Raw genomic sequence first — 15,000 nt, forward strand, 5'->3', positions numbered from 1 at the left:
GGGCGTGGCGTTGCATACGCAATACTCGCTCATCTCACCATGTGACACTGTTATTTAGTAGTAGTAGTAGTAGTAGTAGTAGTAGTGGTAGTAGTAGTAGTAGTAGTGGTAGTAGTAGTAGTAGTGGTAGTAGTAGTAGTAGTAGTAGTGGTAGTAGTAGTAGTAGTAGTGGTAGTAGTAGTAGTGGTAGTAGTAGTAGTAGTAGTGGTAGTAGTAGTAGTAGTAGTAGTAGTGGTAGTAGTAGTAGTAGTAGTAGTAGTAGTAGTGGTAGTAGTAGTAGTAGTAGTAGTAGTAGTAGTAGTAGTGGTAGTGGTAGTGGTAGTAGTAGTAGTAGTAGTAGTAGTAGTAGTAGTAGTAGTAGTAGTAGTAGTAGTAGATAACTTTATTTTTTAACTTTTATTGCAGTTGGGTTTGCGGCAAGGTCACAAGGCACTGGTTAGCACTCTGGACTTGTAACTGGAGGGTTGCCGGTTCGAGCCCAGACCAGTGGGCCGCGGCTGAAGTGTCCTTGAGCAAGGCACCTAACCCCTCACTGCTCCCCGAGCGCCGCCATTGTAGCAGGCAGCTCACTGCGCTGGGATTAGTGTGTGCTTCACCTCACTGTGTGTTCACTGTGTGCTGTTTGTGTTTCACTAATTCACCGATTGGGTTAAATGCAGAGACCAAATTTCCCTCACGGGATCAAAAAAGTATATATACTTATACTTATACTTATACTTATGACAGGACATCAGACATATGACACCAAACAAATAGTCCATACATCAGACACAGACAGACATAACATGAATTATTTATTAATTTTAGGGATGCACCGAATCCAGGATTCGGTTTCGGATTCGGCCGAATATTGGATTTTTTGACGGGGTTCGGTTTCTGCCGAACCTTAGAATTTTCCCCCACCGAACCGAACCCTACGCTTACACTATGTGCGCTACGCTGGTCGACGTCATGACGCCGCCGTTGATTATAGGAAGGTGTTTACGTAGGTGGCCCGTTCGAATGCAGTAGCTCAGGCTGTGTGAGTGAGAAAGTGAAAATGGAACTCGTGAGCAGAAAAAGTGTTGTTTGGCAGTACTTTCAGTCCAAAGAAGGTGATTCTAGTCGAGCTACATGTTCAATTTGCAATGCCGTTTTGTCTCGTGGTGGTAAGGACCCTAAACAGTACATAACATCGCCGCTGTTAAAACATTTGCGTATGAAACATTCGAAAGAATACGAGTTGTGCATCCGGCTGTCACCTCTTAATGCCGAGCGTCTTGTTTTCCTGAAAGGGAACATTCATTTCATGTAAGAGGTTGAGGTTAGCCTACAGGTTACGGTTATAGGTGTGTGATTAGGCCTACAATTTTGTGTTATATTTGGCTACTGTTAATCGTAGTTTAGCTGTTCCAACCAAAACAACAGCAGTTTTTTGAGTAATTGTTCAATAGCCAACCATTAGCTAGTCACCAAACATTTTGATTTAAAAAAAAACTTTTATTTGCATTGTTGCACTTTGGTGAAAACTGAAAGATTTTGGTTTGTAGCCTACTTGGTTGCACTTTGGTTTGTACTTTGTACTTTATGGGATTAAGACTCATATTTTGTATAGGCTATTGGTTGGATCTTGAGATGGCCTAATTGTCAAAATAGTCATCCTGGCCTAATGTTGCCTTTTTTACAGTTAAAATAAAATTAAATATACACTGCTGTGGATGTTATTTACTTCATAAATGTGCTTACTGTGTTAATGGACTGAGGATGGAGTAGGATTCGGTTTCGGATTCGGCAGAATCTTAACCAGTGGATTCGGTATTCGGCCGAACCCCAAAAATCTGGATTCGGTGCATCCCTAGCCAACACACATGTACGCTTTACTGAACACCAATAAACCATTGTCTTTGTATAGGCCTATACTGTAAAACTTGAATTTCCTCTTGAATTTCAAAGAAGAAGATCAATAAAGTATCTATCTATCTATCTATTTATCTATCTACTTGTGGTAGTTGGACAAATATCATTTCAGTTGAATTATGTAGTAGGCAAATTTAGTAGCACTTTCCAAATAAAAACTCAAGCCCTGACATGCTAGTGGGCAGATGCAGTGGTAACCTGCTGCAGTACTCTCTTTTGACCACTGGGGCCCGCTGTGGCTTCAGAGCAAAGTAAGAACAGGGGAATATGGTCTACACACACACACACACACACACACACACACACACACACACACACACAAACAAACATACACGTACACATACACATGCACACACATACACACACACACACACACACATACATACACACACACACACACACACACACACACACACACACACACACACAGTAAAAAATGGGGTGTTAATATTTCAGAGTAAAGTTATTTAAACCCAGATGGAGTATTTTCAACATTTTGGAGAGTAAAGTTGCTCTATCAGTGGAGTTAAAAGTAAGAGTAAAATTCTGCAGACATGCAGTGAAAAATTCAACTCTACAGAGTGATGAATAGGTTACCCGCCACTCTGCTGCTGTAGGCCAACTACCGAGGCTGAAGGACGACTGCGAAGGAGTAGCCAACTGATATTGTCAGGTAAGTAATGTTAACATTTCTGTGTTGTGAACAACAAACCGGTCTTTTTTCAAATGTACATAGGCTATTTTTTTTGTTGTGTTAGTTGCAAGCAACCATCTCTATCGTTATGTCGACGATTTCCATATGGCGGTAACGGTAACTCCCCACCTTGTAAATTAGTGAGTTCGTTAACGTTATCAGCTGGCAAATTGGGCATTAGTTCAAATGTTCGACACATCAGTTCAGACCAAGGTTTTCCCCGCATTGAGGTAAGAAATAGGCCCACTGTCCGTTTTCTAGAGCTAAGCATAGGTAACGTTAATGTTAACTTAATCAGTTCGTTTGAAGCCGCTAACGTTACGTTGGCAGTCTGAAGATAGATTGTGCTTGTCATGGTGTAACGACAAGGGAATGTAGGCTAGCTTACTATAAGCAAGCTAGCATCCAGTAACTCTTTTCTGTCTTTCTTTATGGTGGATGTTGTTAGTGTTGCAATATTTTCATCAATGAAGTTGGTAAGAATGGTAAATGCTTAAAACAGCGTTAGCTCAGTCGCTAACAACACAACCTTTATAAGATTTTAGCTTTTGTTCGCTAACGTTAACGTTAGTTTCCCAACACTATTCTATTCTAGCGTTTTCATGCTGGTAACTTTACTGTTAGCATACTATTGGTCTCATAGTTAATGTTAGTGTTATAAAACGATAACTTAGTTCACTGATTGCATGATGGGTTCGTTTAACGTGGCTTAACCATTTTAACTGTTACTGTTTACAGAAACCAGAGCGAATTGAAATAGCTAATGAATGAGCTAGCTAGCTCACTTCACCCAATTTGCTGCGGAGTATAAATTATTCAACCAGCACGACTTTGCCTTCTGTAACCTTTGTAGTTACAGTGTACTCTATTTTGCATAGAAAAACGAATAGGTAACTCTCTTAGTTGAACTAGCTTAAATTATGATTTTTGATATATATTTTTACCTCTATCAACAGGTGCACAATGCTTTTGCGTGTTCAGTTCAGGGGAGAGCAAAAATATGTGAAGCTGTCTGAACCAACATTTGATGCTTTCTTGAAAGAAGGTGAGTAGGCTACATTAGATTAAAGCAATATCTCACTCTATTGCAAGAGTACAGCATTAACCTATTATATTACGAGAACTAGTTAACTTTGTCTTTAAACATTTTTGTGAATACATGAGGCTAACTTAAATAATTGTTATTTGACCTTTGGTTCTTGCAAGAAGGAAAAACATGGGGATCACCATCATTTAATTATTTCCCTTTTTCTTTTTTTTTGAACCAGTTTGCCTAAAATTCAACATACCAGAGAGCAGACAGCCAGACATTAAGGTGTATGACCAGTCTGACACAGAAGTTGACTCAGGGGTTTTTGAAGAAGTATTGAAGCAATCACCTGGAACCTTTCGTATCATTCTAGGCGATGAAGGACTTGGTACTCATTCAGACAATTTCGAAATGTGTTTATTTAGTTTAAAGGCTGGAATGAGAACATTTATCGTCTTAAAAATAACAGCCTCATGTAATATATTTCTATGTTTTATACAAATTAACAGCTGCCTCTCAATCATCATGCTTAGTAACATCTGATGACACCGTCGTTCAGAATTTCTCTCTGTGTGACCCTAATGAAGAAGCAGCCGCTGGTGAACAAAGCCATCCTAAAAGGCCATGCCGAATAAACTATAAGGCAAAAACGGTAGGTAGTGGAAATTGCTGCTAAGTCCAGTCTGAATGTTGTATCATATCATGGGAAGTGTTTTTTAAATAACTATTTTCAGTGTTACATATGGTTTTAAAATGACTAAAATTGCATTTTATTCCACCTAAAGTTGATTGAAGAAATTCTAACATCAAAGCCTGGTGGTGAACTCATTATGCAAAAAACAAATCTTTGACAGATGCCACCAGAAGACAGATGATTAACATACTTGCTGCTGAGATGACAGAAACACATGGGTAAGCATTACATGTAGATGGGCTGAAAGAAACATTGTTATTATTTACAGTAACAGTAATGTAAATTGGGTTGTACAATATCAATTGAAAGATGTTATCTTTGAATTCATATGCTAGGACATCACCCCCCTAAAGTGTCAGAGTGACTTATGCCCAGGGGATAGTCGCCTTGTTTCCCTATCTGGAAGACCCATACTCACAACATGATATGTAAGTATAAGGGCCATTGCAACATTATGCACGTATTCACTCTCTGAACTGTTGTAGTACTCTTTTGTGTGTAATGTATTTATAATCACATAGGAGCATTACTACGATCCGAAGAGTGGTTCTGGATACCTTGCATGGCGATTAAAGACCTTACAAACAAAAACTGCAGAGGAAAGATGCGCTTCAGTCAGCAAATCTCCAAAAGGTATGTTAACTGATCAGTAACAATGATGTTGGTGATTTGTGGATTGTGCAGAAAGTCTTTGACATTGTATTTTGTCTTAAGTTGGTGGGCCAGGCCATGGTCGACAACCCTTCACCTTTGACAAAGTGCCATCTGATGAGGATGTGGAAGCAGCTATTAGTGTTTTGAGACACTCTGCTGATGAAGACACTGTCCATGAGATGATGAAAACGACCTTCATTTATCGGCAAGCAATGGTCAATGATGAAAACAAATCATCAGATGTCTTATTGGTCTTTCCACGATTTCTGGACACACCAGGACTGGTACGACATCTCAGTTCGCTGCATCACTAATATATCCAATGCAGCATCAGTTATCACTCATCACTCATGTCTATGTGTGTTGCATTGCAGGTGGAACAAGATTTCAGACTTCTGTTTGGTGAGACCACAGCCAACAAATTCTTAGAGAGGTGGCCAACCACTTTCAAAGCAAAAGTAATAAAGGAGAGCCATGGACTTGTACCCACCACAGAACTCTTGGACTTGATGCACAATGCTGAGTCAGCTGCGCAAGTTGAGAATGGTAAGAATCAAACCTTTTTACTTCATATTGTTGATTATGTAGGTCTGCAGTACACATTTTGGTAATTGTGCAAGTTGATAATTGAATACTATTATGGCATAATGTTAATCAGATGTTTCTTTACTTATTTGTAGGCTGGGACAGTGACATGTCTGCCATCTTGCTGCTGCTACATCTGCTACCACCATCTGCACAAGGTCGAAAGAGTCTGGGAAAGATGTCTGCATCTCAAGCTATAGATCAGCTCATCAGATTTCAAAAGGTATGCTTGGCAGTTGTTAAAATATATATTTCCTATCACTTCAATCTCATGCACAGTTTGAGGTGATCTGATTTATTGTTAGAGATTAGTTACTAAAACAATTCTGTTGAATTTATTTTGTTGTAGGTTGGAACCAGTGTGCAGCAGCATCTAGACAACATCACCCAAAGTACTCAGCCCTACCTTCTCGCCCAGGGATCCACACAGAGCAGCATTCACTCCTACTTCGTTGTGATTGACAAGCATGCGCTTCAATGCAAGGCAACAGGTTCAGTGGGAGCTTTTGACGAACTCTTTAAAGCCCATTATGTGTCTTTGGTATGTCGTACAGTTCTTCCTTGAGCAGCTTTTACACTTTTGTGCAAACAACTATCTATACCATTGATCTGGGGGAAACAAAGGAGACTCCAAGAGTTGTCAAGTTGCGTGCAAGAATTGTGCGTTAGTTGATGTTTCTTTGCAAGCACAAAAAAAAAATCGAAAGTGACCAAGGAAGTCCTTGTCTTTTCTTTGGTAAGCATTGTGTAGTATTTTATTTTTAAGTGTTATTATTTTTGTTTTTATAGACAAAGCAAGAGGGCAATGTGTTTGCAATGTGAATTCACATATTTACAATAAATGCTGGTGCTGTCATCTTGTGTTTTTGTTTTTCTCTTTTCATTAGATATTAGTTCATTATTGTAATTCAGTAACACCACATCATAAGATTTACATTAAAAATAACACTGTAGAGAAATTAAAAGTAAATATTATTACACTTTAAAGTGTGTTTTTTTTAAAGTAAATTTGTAGTTAAATTAACTCTATAAAGTGTAATCACATTACTCTTAACAGTGTAATTCGACTACAGTGTTAAATATTTTTACACAGGTCATTGTTGATTTTTACACAATATTGAGTAGAATTAACTCTGAAAATCTTACACTGGCTACAGAGTAAATTTTACACTAGTTTAGGGTGGGACCAAATGTTATCTGACACAGAGTTAAATTCAACTCTTAAAGAGTAAAATTAACACTTCTGTTTTTACTGTGCACACACACACACACACATACAAAGAAACATCTGGAGACACAGAGATACATATCCCCATGCTCACACATACACAGAGCACCCCCCCCCCACCCACACACACACACACACACACACACACACATCCGTACACACACCCACACACACACACATGCGTACATGCACCCACACACACACACACACACACACACACACACACACACACATGCGTACATGCACACACACACATGCGTACATGCACACACACACACACACACACACATGCGTGCATGCACACACACACACACACACACACACACACACACATGCGTACATGCACCCACAGACTTATACTGAAGAACACAGATGAAGAAAAAATGGAAATAATTAATTTTTATTGCAAACACAGAACTACTGTACATGACCGTTAAAAAACCAAAGACCAAATAAAACCACACACGCACGCACGCACACACACACACACACACACACACACACACACACACACACACACACACAGCAGAGAGGCAGCTCACCCCAGCCCTGTTTTCTTGTTTGGGAGACCTCTTTGTTTGTTTCCAGTTGACAAAGCCAGGCCTGTAGAAGAAGAATGTTTATTGTTTATTGTTTTTTATACAGTGTATTCAGAGAAGGGAGAGCTGAGGGATCGTGAGGATATATTAACTGAATGTGTTTGGTGTTAGAAATTGCTTGCTAGCATTGCTTACCCTACACTCTAAAAAATGCTGGGTTATTTTTTCAACCCAAACGCTGGGTTGAGGCTGTTGGGTCGTTTTGTTTGGTTGTTTTTACTCATATTGGGTCATTTCTGTAACCCAGCTTGCTGGGTTGATAGTTTATCACTGCTGGGTTGATAGTTTAGGGCTGTGCTCCCCCCTGTCCCCCACCTGACGTGGAGTACACTACCAGAGCCCGTCTACGGAGAGCCTTGCCACTCCGTATTAAGTCCCATTGTACCGAATTTTGGTTGCAGTTCCACCATATTTCCACTGGGGGCGATCGCCATGAGTGCAGAATGAATGGGAGTCAATGGAGCTAGACGGCTAAATTTGTCTCTTTCACCTGATTGTCGTTGACAAATCTCAAATTTGATTGTAGTTTGTATAACTTCAACATGGGTTATATGTCAAAAGTTGAATGAACGAGTACTTATGTCCTTTTGATTTCTTACAGTTTGGGTTGTTGTTGCCCATAACACGCTAGCATTGTGCTAATGAGTGACGTCATTGACACGTTTGAAAGGCTTTTTAGAACAATTAAGTGACTTTAAAAAATATAATACTCCACCAAGTGTATTTTCTTTGCCTCCCCTTTCGAATACAATATTCAAATTACTTGAAAAAAAATTATATCCCGAGAAAAGTGGATTTTGAGGGGTACAGCTCCATAGACCTCCATGCATTCTGCACTCGTGGACGAGCGCCCTCATGTGGAACCACAGAAGGAACTGCAACCAGTTCAGAAACCGGAAGTTTTCCGAGAGTGGCAGTTCTCTCCTTATTAGACATTCTCTGACACTACCCAGCACCAGGGTGACTTCAACACAGCTGCATAGTTATTTGAAGGTTGAGAGAGAAAAAATCGGCAGGTAGGCATATTCTTTCAACCGTCCAGTCCAGCAGCTGTCAACATGCAATGGAAATCAGGTGATTTCGGAAGGTATGTATCTGCTTTTATTTATTTATTTTTATCCAGACGGATTTTAAAAGTCCACCCAGAGACATACCCTTCGTGATATCAAGGAATATTCTGCCTGCCATTTCGTTCAGCTTCAAGCAGGTTAGCAGGTGTCATTCATTCCAGCTAATATTAGCTACTGTTAATGTTAAATCTACACAAAGACAGACTCATAAAACATATTTCTGTATTCACTGGGTAGGAACTGCTGAACAGAAACAAAACAAACTTTTACAACGAACTACAATTAGCATACCAGCAGCTGGTAGGTAACGTTAGCAGACTTGGAAACTTTATGCTAATTAAATATGCTTCGTGGCTAACGTTTGTCAACTAGCTAACACAGTGGAAGTAGTCTCTTCACAACACACATAACTTACGATAATAATCATGCCAAACAACATATTATTAAATCATTCAGGGTAGCCTCATATTATAGCCATGTAACTTACTGGGTGGTTCTTGGTGGTAACATTAACTTGGATTCACTAAGAATGTGTTAACATAGCTAGCTAACGTTAGCACTGCTGAGCCTAATGTTAGGCTAACGTTAATGGTAATGTTACCTGCTAGTGTTATCAAGCTCATCTGACATAAACGCACGTTTTGTATTACCGGTATTACAACTCCATAATATAAGGTGGTCATGGTTTCCGAGTGTGTTGCACTAATAATTTGTCTCCTGGTGGATTTTTATATCTGTCAACATCATTCACTGGTAATGGTTCATGCACGTCTTGATATAAAGTTTTGTAGGCTAACCGTGATTAAAATGCACTCTTTTTTTCTTTGATTGACAGGACTGACCCCCAAAACGGACTTTGGAATCTGCCTGCCTTCATGGAAGTATCACATGCATTTTATACTAGGCTATCTATTCAAAAATAAAGAAAACTATCAAATAAATAATTATGTTTAACTGTTTTATTTCATTGCATGGCTTTTGATGGACATTTAATATAGATTGTCTATATCAGGCCTAAAGCTGTTAACAGAAGGTGTGACTTTCAAGTAAGTAAATACAAACTTTGAGTTATTACAAGTTTGTACAAGCAGAGTATTGTAGCATCCGACCAAAAGCCAGAGTTCGGTTAACGAGTTTATTAACACAAAGCACCAATGCATAGAACACAGCGGGCCGTGTCAGGCCCAGAACCGAAAAGAGGCAGAACTTCCTCGAACCGTAGCCTATATTCCTCGGGGGGTCCCGCCCCCCTCTCGCCAGGCTGCCAACCATGAGCGTGCCCGGGGTTACGCATAGCACGGTCGCTACAGTATTTTAAAAATCAACCAGTAGTTTTGGGGGGATTTGGTTACATAACCCAAACTTTACGTAACTTTAACTAAACAGTTGTGTCAACATAACCCAACATATTGGTTAAATGTCAACCCAGTTGTTGGGTTAAATTTAGTAACCCAATTTGCTTGGTTAAGATAACCCAATGCTGTGTTGGACCACATTTTACTCAGCGGCTGGGTTGAAAACAACCCAGTTTGGGTTGTTTTTAACCCAGCATTTTTTAGAGTGTATAACTTTAATTAGGGTTTGTGTGTATAACATTTTTCAGTGTTGTTTTTTTTTTAATTATTTGTTTGGAAAATATGATTGTATTTAGAGGGGGTTTGTATGTTTGTGTGGACTGTATGATTTGTGTGAATGTTTGTGTTTGTATGTTAGTATGTGTGTGTGTGTGTGTGTGTGTGCGTGTGTGTGTGTGTGTGTGTGTGTGTGCAGCTTGGATTCCCAGTCTCCCCTAGCATCTGGGGTATCATGCCAGTATAAAAGGCTGGCTCCACAACACACACACACACACACACGCAAGCACACACACACATACACACACACACACACAGACCCACACTATCAACAGAGCAGCCAGCGTAGGCCTTCTGCCACCCTTGATAGTGTCCGCTGTGTGTGTGTCTGTTTGGCAGTGGGATTAAACCCTGGGCATAGGACCATGTCCTCAGAGATGGGGGAGAGAGAGAGAGAGAGAGAGAGAGAGAGAGAGAGAGAGAGAGAGGGAGAGAGAGAGAGAGGCTGACAATCTGCCATTATGACAGGTGCAACTCATGAACTTACTATTATCCATCAAACCTACCTTCCGGATCTCTCTCTCTTTCTCTATTCATTCTGCACATTCAAACCCACTTTCATGAGCAGGTACAGGCTGACGCACATGAATGCGCAAAAAACACACACATGTGCACTCACACACACACACACAAACAAGCGCACACACACACACACAGATGATGCCTCCTATCTCGAGTTGGCCACAGATGCCTGGTTTGTCAGCAACAGCTGGCTCTCCATGTGTTGTTACCAAATGTTGTCACTGTGTGTGTGTGTGTGTGTGTGTGTATGTGTGTGTGTGTGTGTGTGTGTGTGTGTGTGTGTAAAGATCTGTTTGAATGTCTGTTTGTGCCTTTCCATGTGTATAGGTCTGCTTGTGTGTATGTGTGTGTGTATAGGTCTGTGTGTGTGTGTGTGTGTGTGTGTGTGTGTGTGACCAGCGTGTGGAGATGCTGTTGAGAGTTCGGAGTTTACATGTTGAATATTCATTCAGTTTAAAGACTTTCTCAGCCAAAATGAACTCTGAGCTTTGCCAAAGACAACCCCCCTGTCTGTCCGTCTAACCTTCTCTGCCTTTCTCTCTTCTCTCATTCCACCCCCCTTCTCTCTCTCCCTTACCCCTTCTCTCTCTCTCCCTTACCCCTTCTCTCTCTCTCCCTTACCCCTTCTCTCTCTCCCTTACCCCTTCTCTCTCTCTCTTACCCCTTCTCTCTCTCTCCCTTACCCCTTCTCTCTCTCTCCCTTACCCCTTCTCTCTCTCTCCCTTACCCCTTCTCTCTCTCCCTTACCCCTTCTCTTACCCCTTCTCTCTCTCCCTTACCCCTTCTCTCTCTCTCGCCCTTACCCCTTCTCTCTCTCTCTCGCCCTTACCCCTTCTCTCTCTCCCTTCCTTCCCCTCTTCCCCCTGTCTATTCTCTCATTCCACTCTATCTCTCTCTCCCTCCCCGTCTATTCTATTCTCTCATTCTCTCTCTCTCCCCCTCTTTCTCTTCCTCACCGTAATGCTCTCTGTTTTGCCTTGCTCTAAGGTGAAGGTGAAGGCCTGTTGTCTTGGAAACTACATAGTATGATGCCCGACAGTCTCACGGTGCAACAACCCTTTTTTCATGACAGAAAGACAACTCTCTCTCTCCCTCTTTCCCTCTTTCTCTCTACCTACCTCCCTCTCACTCTCTCTGTTTCTCCCTCTCTCTCTGTTACCATGGTTGTTTTTCAACAGCTCCCTTAAGAACCTAACCGGGTCAGACTATTGTTGTCTAAGTCTAATTAAAAACAAAAGCCTTCCGCTGTTTGGGTAAACATACACTTAACATAAACCCTGACTTCTAATCCTACACACCTACTGTCGTGTGTGTGTGAGTGTGTGTGTGTGTGCGTGTGTGTGCGTGTGTGTGTGCGTGTGTGTGTGTGTGTGTCACCTTGACAGGCTCCAGTGACTGCCCGGTGGCTCCCTCTCTTGAAGTGTTTTTTTCATTCGTTTAGTTTTATTTCTTCAACATTTTATGTCCAAAACAAACAGAAACCAAATTGCCACACAGTTGCAAGGACTCACATGTCGCAAACCAACCAAGGCCCAAATACATCTCATGGACCTCACAACACTGTCCACACACACACACACACACACACAGACACACACACACACACACACACACACACACACACACACACACACATATATGTCCGATGTCCATACATATACATATTTTCAAATAATCAGATTGTACATTGTCAAGTAATGAACAGGCACCAACTGGCATGCACATAATTAATTTTTTAGGCTAAATTATATAAAATGATATGATTTGGTACAAAACATTAATATTTTATTTACAAAAATCTGTGACATAAAGTTATTTAAATCTATTTTTCTCCTCTCTCTTTCAAAAGTGTGTTTGGACCTTGCTACAGTTGCGCATTTGGCAGCACGTTCCCTATACACGCACACACACATGCGCGCACACACACACATGCGCAGGCGCAAACGCACACACACACACGCGCACACACACACACACATGCGCACACACTCACACACAGTAATGCCCAGTTGGCTGCCCGTTCCTACACACACACACATATACACACGCACGCACATGCACACACACACACCCACACACACCCACACACACGCACACACACACTAATGCCCAGTTGGCGCCCCATTCCCTGTGGGCCCTGACTGCTGGCCATCTCATGCGTTTGGTTGGTTCACCGTCGCCATCGCCAACGGCGGTAGCGGCAGCGGCAGCGCCCGCTGTGGCACTGCCAGTCCTCCTCTATCACCTCTCGGGCTGCCCATGGTGCCAGGCAGAGATAAGGGCGCCAGGGCGGGGGGCACTGCCACACACCCTCCCCAGAAATGGCAACCGCTCCCTGGGCAGAGATTAGGCGGCGGGTGGGTTGGTGGTGGTTGATGGTGGTGGTTGATGGCGTGAGGGGTTGGCTAGAAGCGGGAGACACACAAGTACATGGACACATAGATGCACACACACACGCACACACACAGGCACACATACACACACACACACACACACACACACACACATACACACACACACACATACACACACATACACACGCATGCATGCCCAGTTTTAATTTCCACCTCTGGTGCACACACACACACACACACACACACACACATATACACACACACACACACGCATGCATGCCCAGTTTTAATTTCCACCTCTGGTGCACACACACACACACACACACACACACACACACTCACACACACACACACACACACAATATGAGTTCAGGAGCCAGCTCAGAACTTCTGCCACCTTAGATAGTGTGTGTCTGTCTGGCAGATCTGGCCTCTGAGAGAGTGAGAAAGTAAGGAGAGAGATAATGAGAGAGTGTGTGAGATAGGGTGCCTCTTTAATACATTTAATCAGTAAATCTCCCAAAGGCCGACACCATTCAATGCCATTCAATGCCATTCATTCTAATGATGAACTGGACATCTTATATCACGGCAGTCTTCCAAATAACTCTCTCTCTCACTTAAGTCTCTCCTCTCACTCCCTCACTCAAATATCTCTCTTTCACTCCCTCTCTTCTCCCTCAAAGCCGTGACACACCGACGCGATTGTCGGCCGTCGTGGGACAGTCTGGCGAGGTCGATGACACGAGTCTGTTCCGTGTGTTCCTTGCTGTCGTCAGGGGCCTTCGGCGTTCATTTTGGTTGATTTGACTTGTCGAATTGGCCAGTGGGCATTCGGACTTAATGACCAATCTGATTGGTGGAGTGCTAGCCCTTGACTAATCATCATCTCGGATTATGACCATTAGCCCAACATTCTGCGATGTAAGTTATATGAACCCATTTTTTACAAGCCAAATGTTAACACTTCAACATTGAAATTGTGTTTTCAAACAAAATAAATAAAGAGAAAAATAACCTTGTTTGTCATCTGGGTAACACTTTATTTTAATGTGTCGCTGTTACAGTGTACCTACCTAATTAGGTACAGTGGTACAACCTGTGTAACAACATGTACTATCAGGTACTATCATTGTACTTGCTCAGCACAGCTGTTACATGTACACTGAAGACAATGAGGTCTTGACTGGAGCTAAGCATACTTTGTATATCAAATCTATCATGACCCGATCCCCATCCAGCAGGTCTCAGGTCAGCTCTTTGCCTCTGATGAAAATTTAGGCAAATTGGCAAAGTTTTGTAAAAGCACTCAGTATTACAATGTAACAACTATATGTAGGTACCCACAAATACATTATGCAAGTACAACGATAGTACCTGATAGTACTTGTTGTTACACAGGTTGTACCACTGTACCTAATTAGGTAAGTACACTGTAACAGTGACACATTAAAATAAAGTGTTACCGTCATCTGTTACTGTCTCAGCAAAGCTCTTGTGCACAACTACCTGTTCTCAAAGGCTCTAGATCCAGACATGGTTCTATCTATATAACATGGTTCTATCTATATAACATATTTTTGCTAGAACTAGTAGACTACCACAAAGTTGCTGAACATATGTTATATCAGGTTAGTTTGCAACAATATACAAGTTTAACCAAAGTCCGTAGCTGCTACCTAGCTAGCGAACATCACTAGCTGTTCCCATTCACTTTCTGTTTACTGTGCTAACGTTAGGTAGCTAGCTAGCTAAATTATTTATTCTGTGTCGGAAACAGTGTTTCATTGGCATCACAAACAAGTAATGACAATAAAACAGTACACAATATATATTTAGATTTACATTTTCTTATTGCTTAAGTAGTGCCATAGGATAATTTTATGACTCATCTTGGGGTGCAGTCGTGACCTACTGGTTAAGGTTTCGGGCTTGGAACCGAAGGGTTGCTGGTTAAATCCCCGACCAGTAGCCCTTGAGCAAGGCACCTAACCCCTCATCGCTGTCGTAAGGCAGCTCAATGCTCCGGGTTAGTGTGTGCTT

At 41.7% G+C, this 15,000-nt stretch overlaps 1 protein-coding gene and 1 long non-coding RNA gene across 3 annotated transcripts; both read left to right on the top strand.

Annotated features, from left to right (window-relative positions):
• The first annotated feature begins 2,830 nt into the window (after positions 1-2,830).
• LOC143111239 (uncharacterized) lies at positions 2,831-4,643 on the top strand. Of its 2 annotated transcripts, none has more exons than XR_012984512.1 (4): positions 2,831-3,635; positions 3,859-4,008; positions 4,130-4,272; positions 4,406-4,643. It is a non-coding gene; the product is annotated as an uncharacterized LOC143111239 (long non-coding RNA). The 2 variants fall into 2 exon arrangements; XR_012984513.1 differs by having other exon boundaries at positions 4,475-4,643.
• Positions 4,644-4,837: 194 nt separating this feature from the next.
• Positions 4,838-6,409, top strand: LOC143111238 (uncharacterized). The gene is made up of 5 exons (XM_076273429.1): positions 4,838-4,947; positions 5,029-5,252; positions 5,343-5,514; positions 5,649-5,776; positions 5,903-6,409. Exons 2-5 carry the CDS (start codon positions 5,148-5,150, stop codon positions 6,116-6,118), a joined length of 621 nt encoding a protein of 206 aa, XP_076129544.1. The 5' UTR covers positions 4,838-4,947; positions 5,029-5,147; the 3' UTR covers positions 6,119-6,409.
• Positions 6,410-15,000: the final 8,591 nt, after the last annotated feature.

This window comes from Alosa pseudoharengus, unplaced genomic scaffold, assembly GCF_046254945.1.
Source record: "Alosa pseudoharengus isolate Yale_2024_CS ecotype anadromous, Long Island Sound unplaced genomic scaffold, YU_APseudo_1.1 YU_APseudo_1.1_scf_76, whole genome shotgun sequence".
In the NCBI taxonomy this organism is placed as follows: Eukaryota; Metazoa; Chordata; class Actinopteri; order Clupeiformes; family Clupeidae; genus Alosa; species Alosa pseudoharengus.

Coding starts and splice junctions, on each gene's coding strand:
- LOC143111238 (XM_076273429.1), top strand. CDS start 5,148: ATGATGAAAACGACCTTCATTTATCGGCAAGCAATGGTCAATGATGAA. Junction 5,253..5,342: donor TTCTGGACACACCAGGACTG/GTACGACATCTC, acceptor GTTGCATTGCAG/GTGGAACAAGATTTCAGACT. Junction 5,777..5,902: donor AGCTCATCAGATTTCAAAAG/GTATGCTTGGCA, acceptor ATTTTGTTGTAG/GTTGGAACCAGTGTGCAGCA.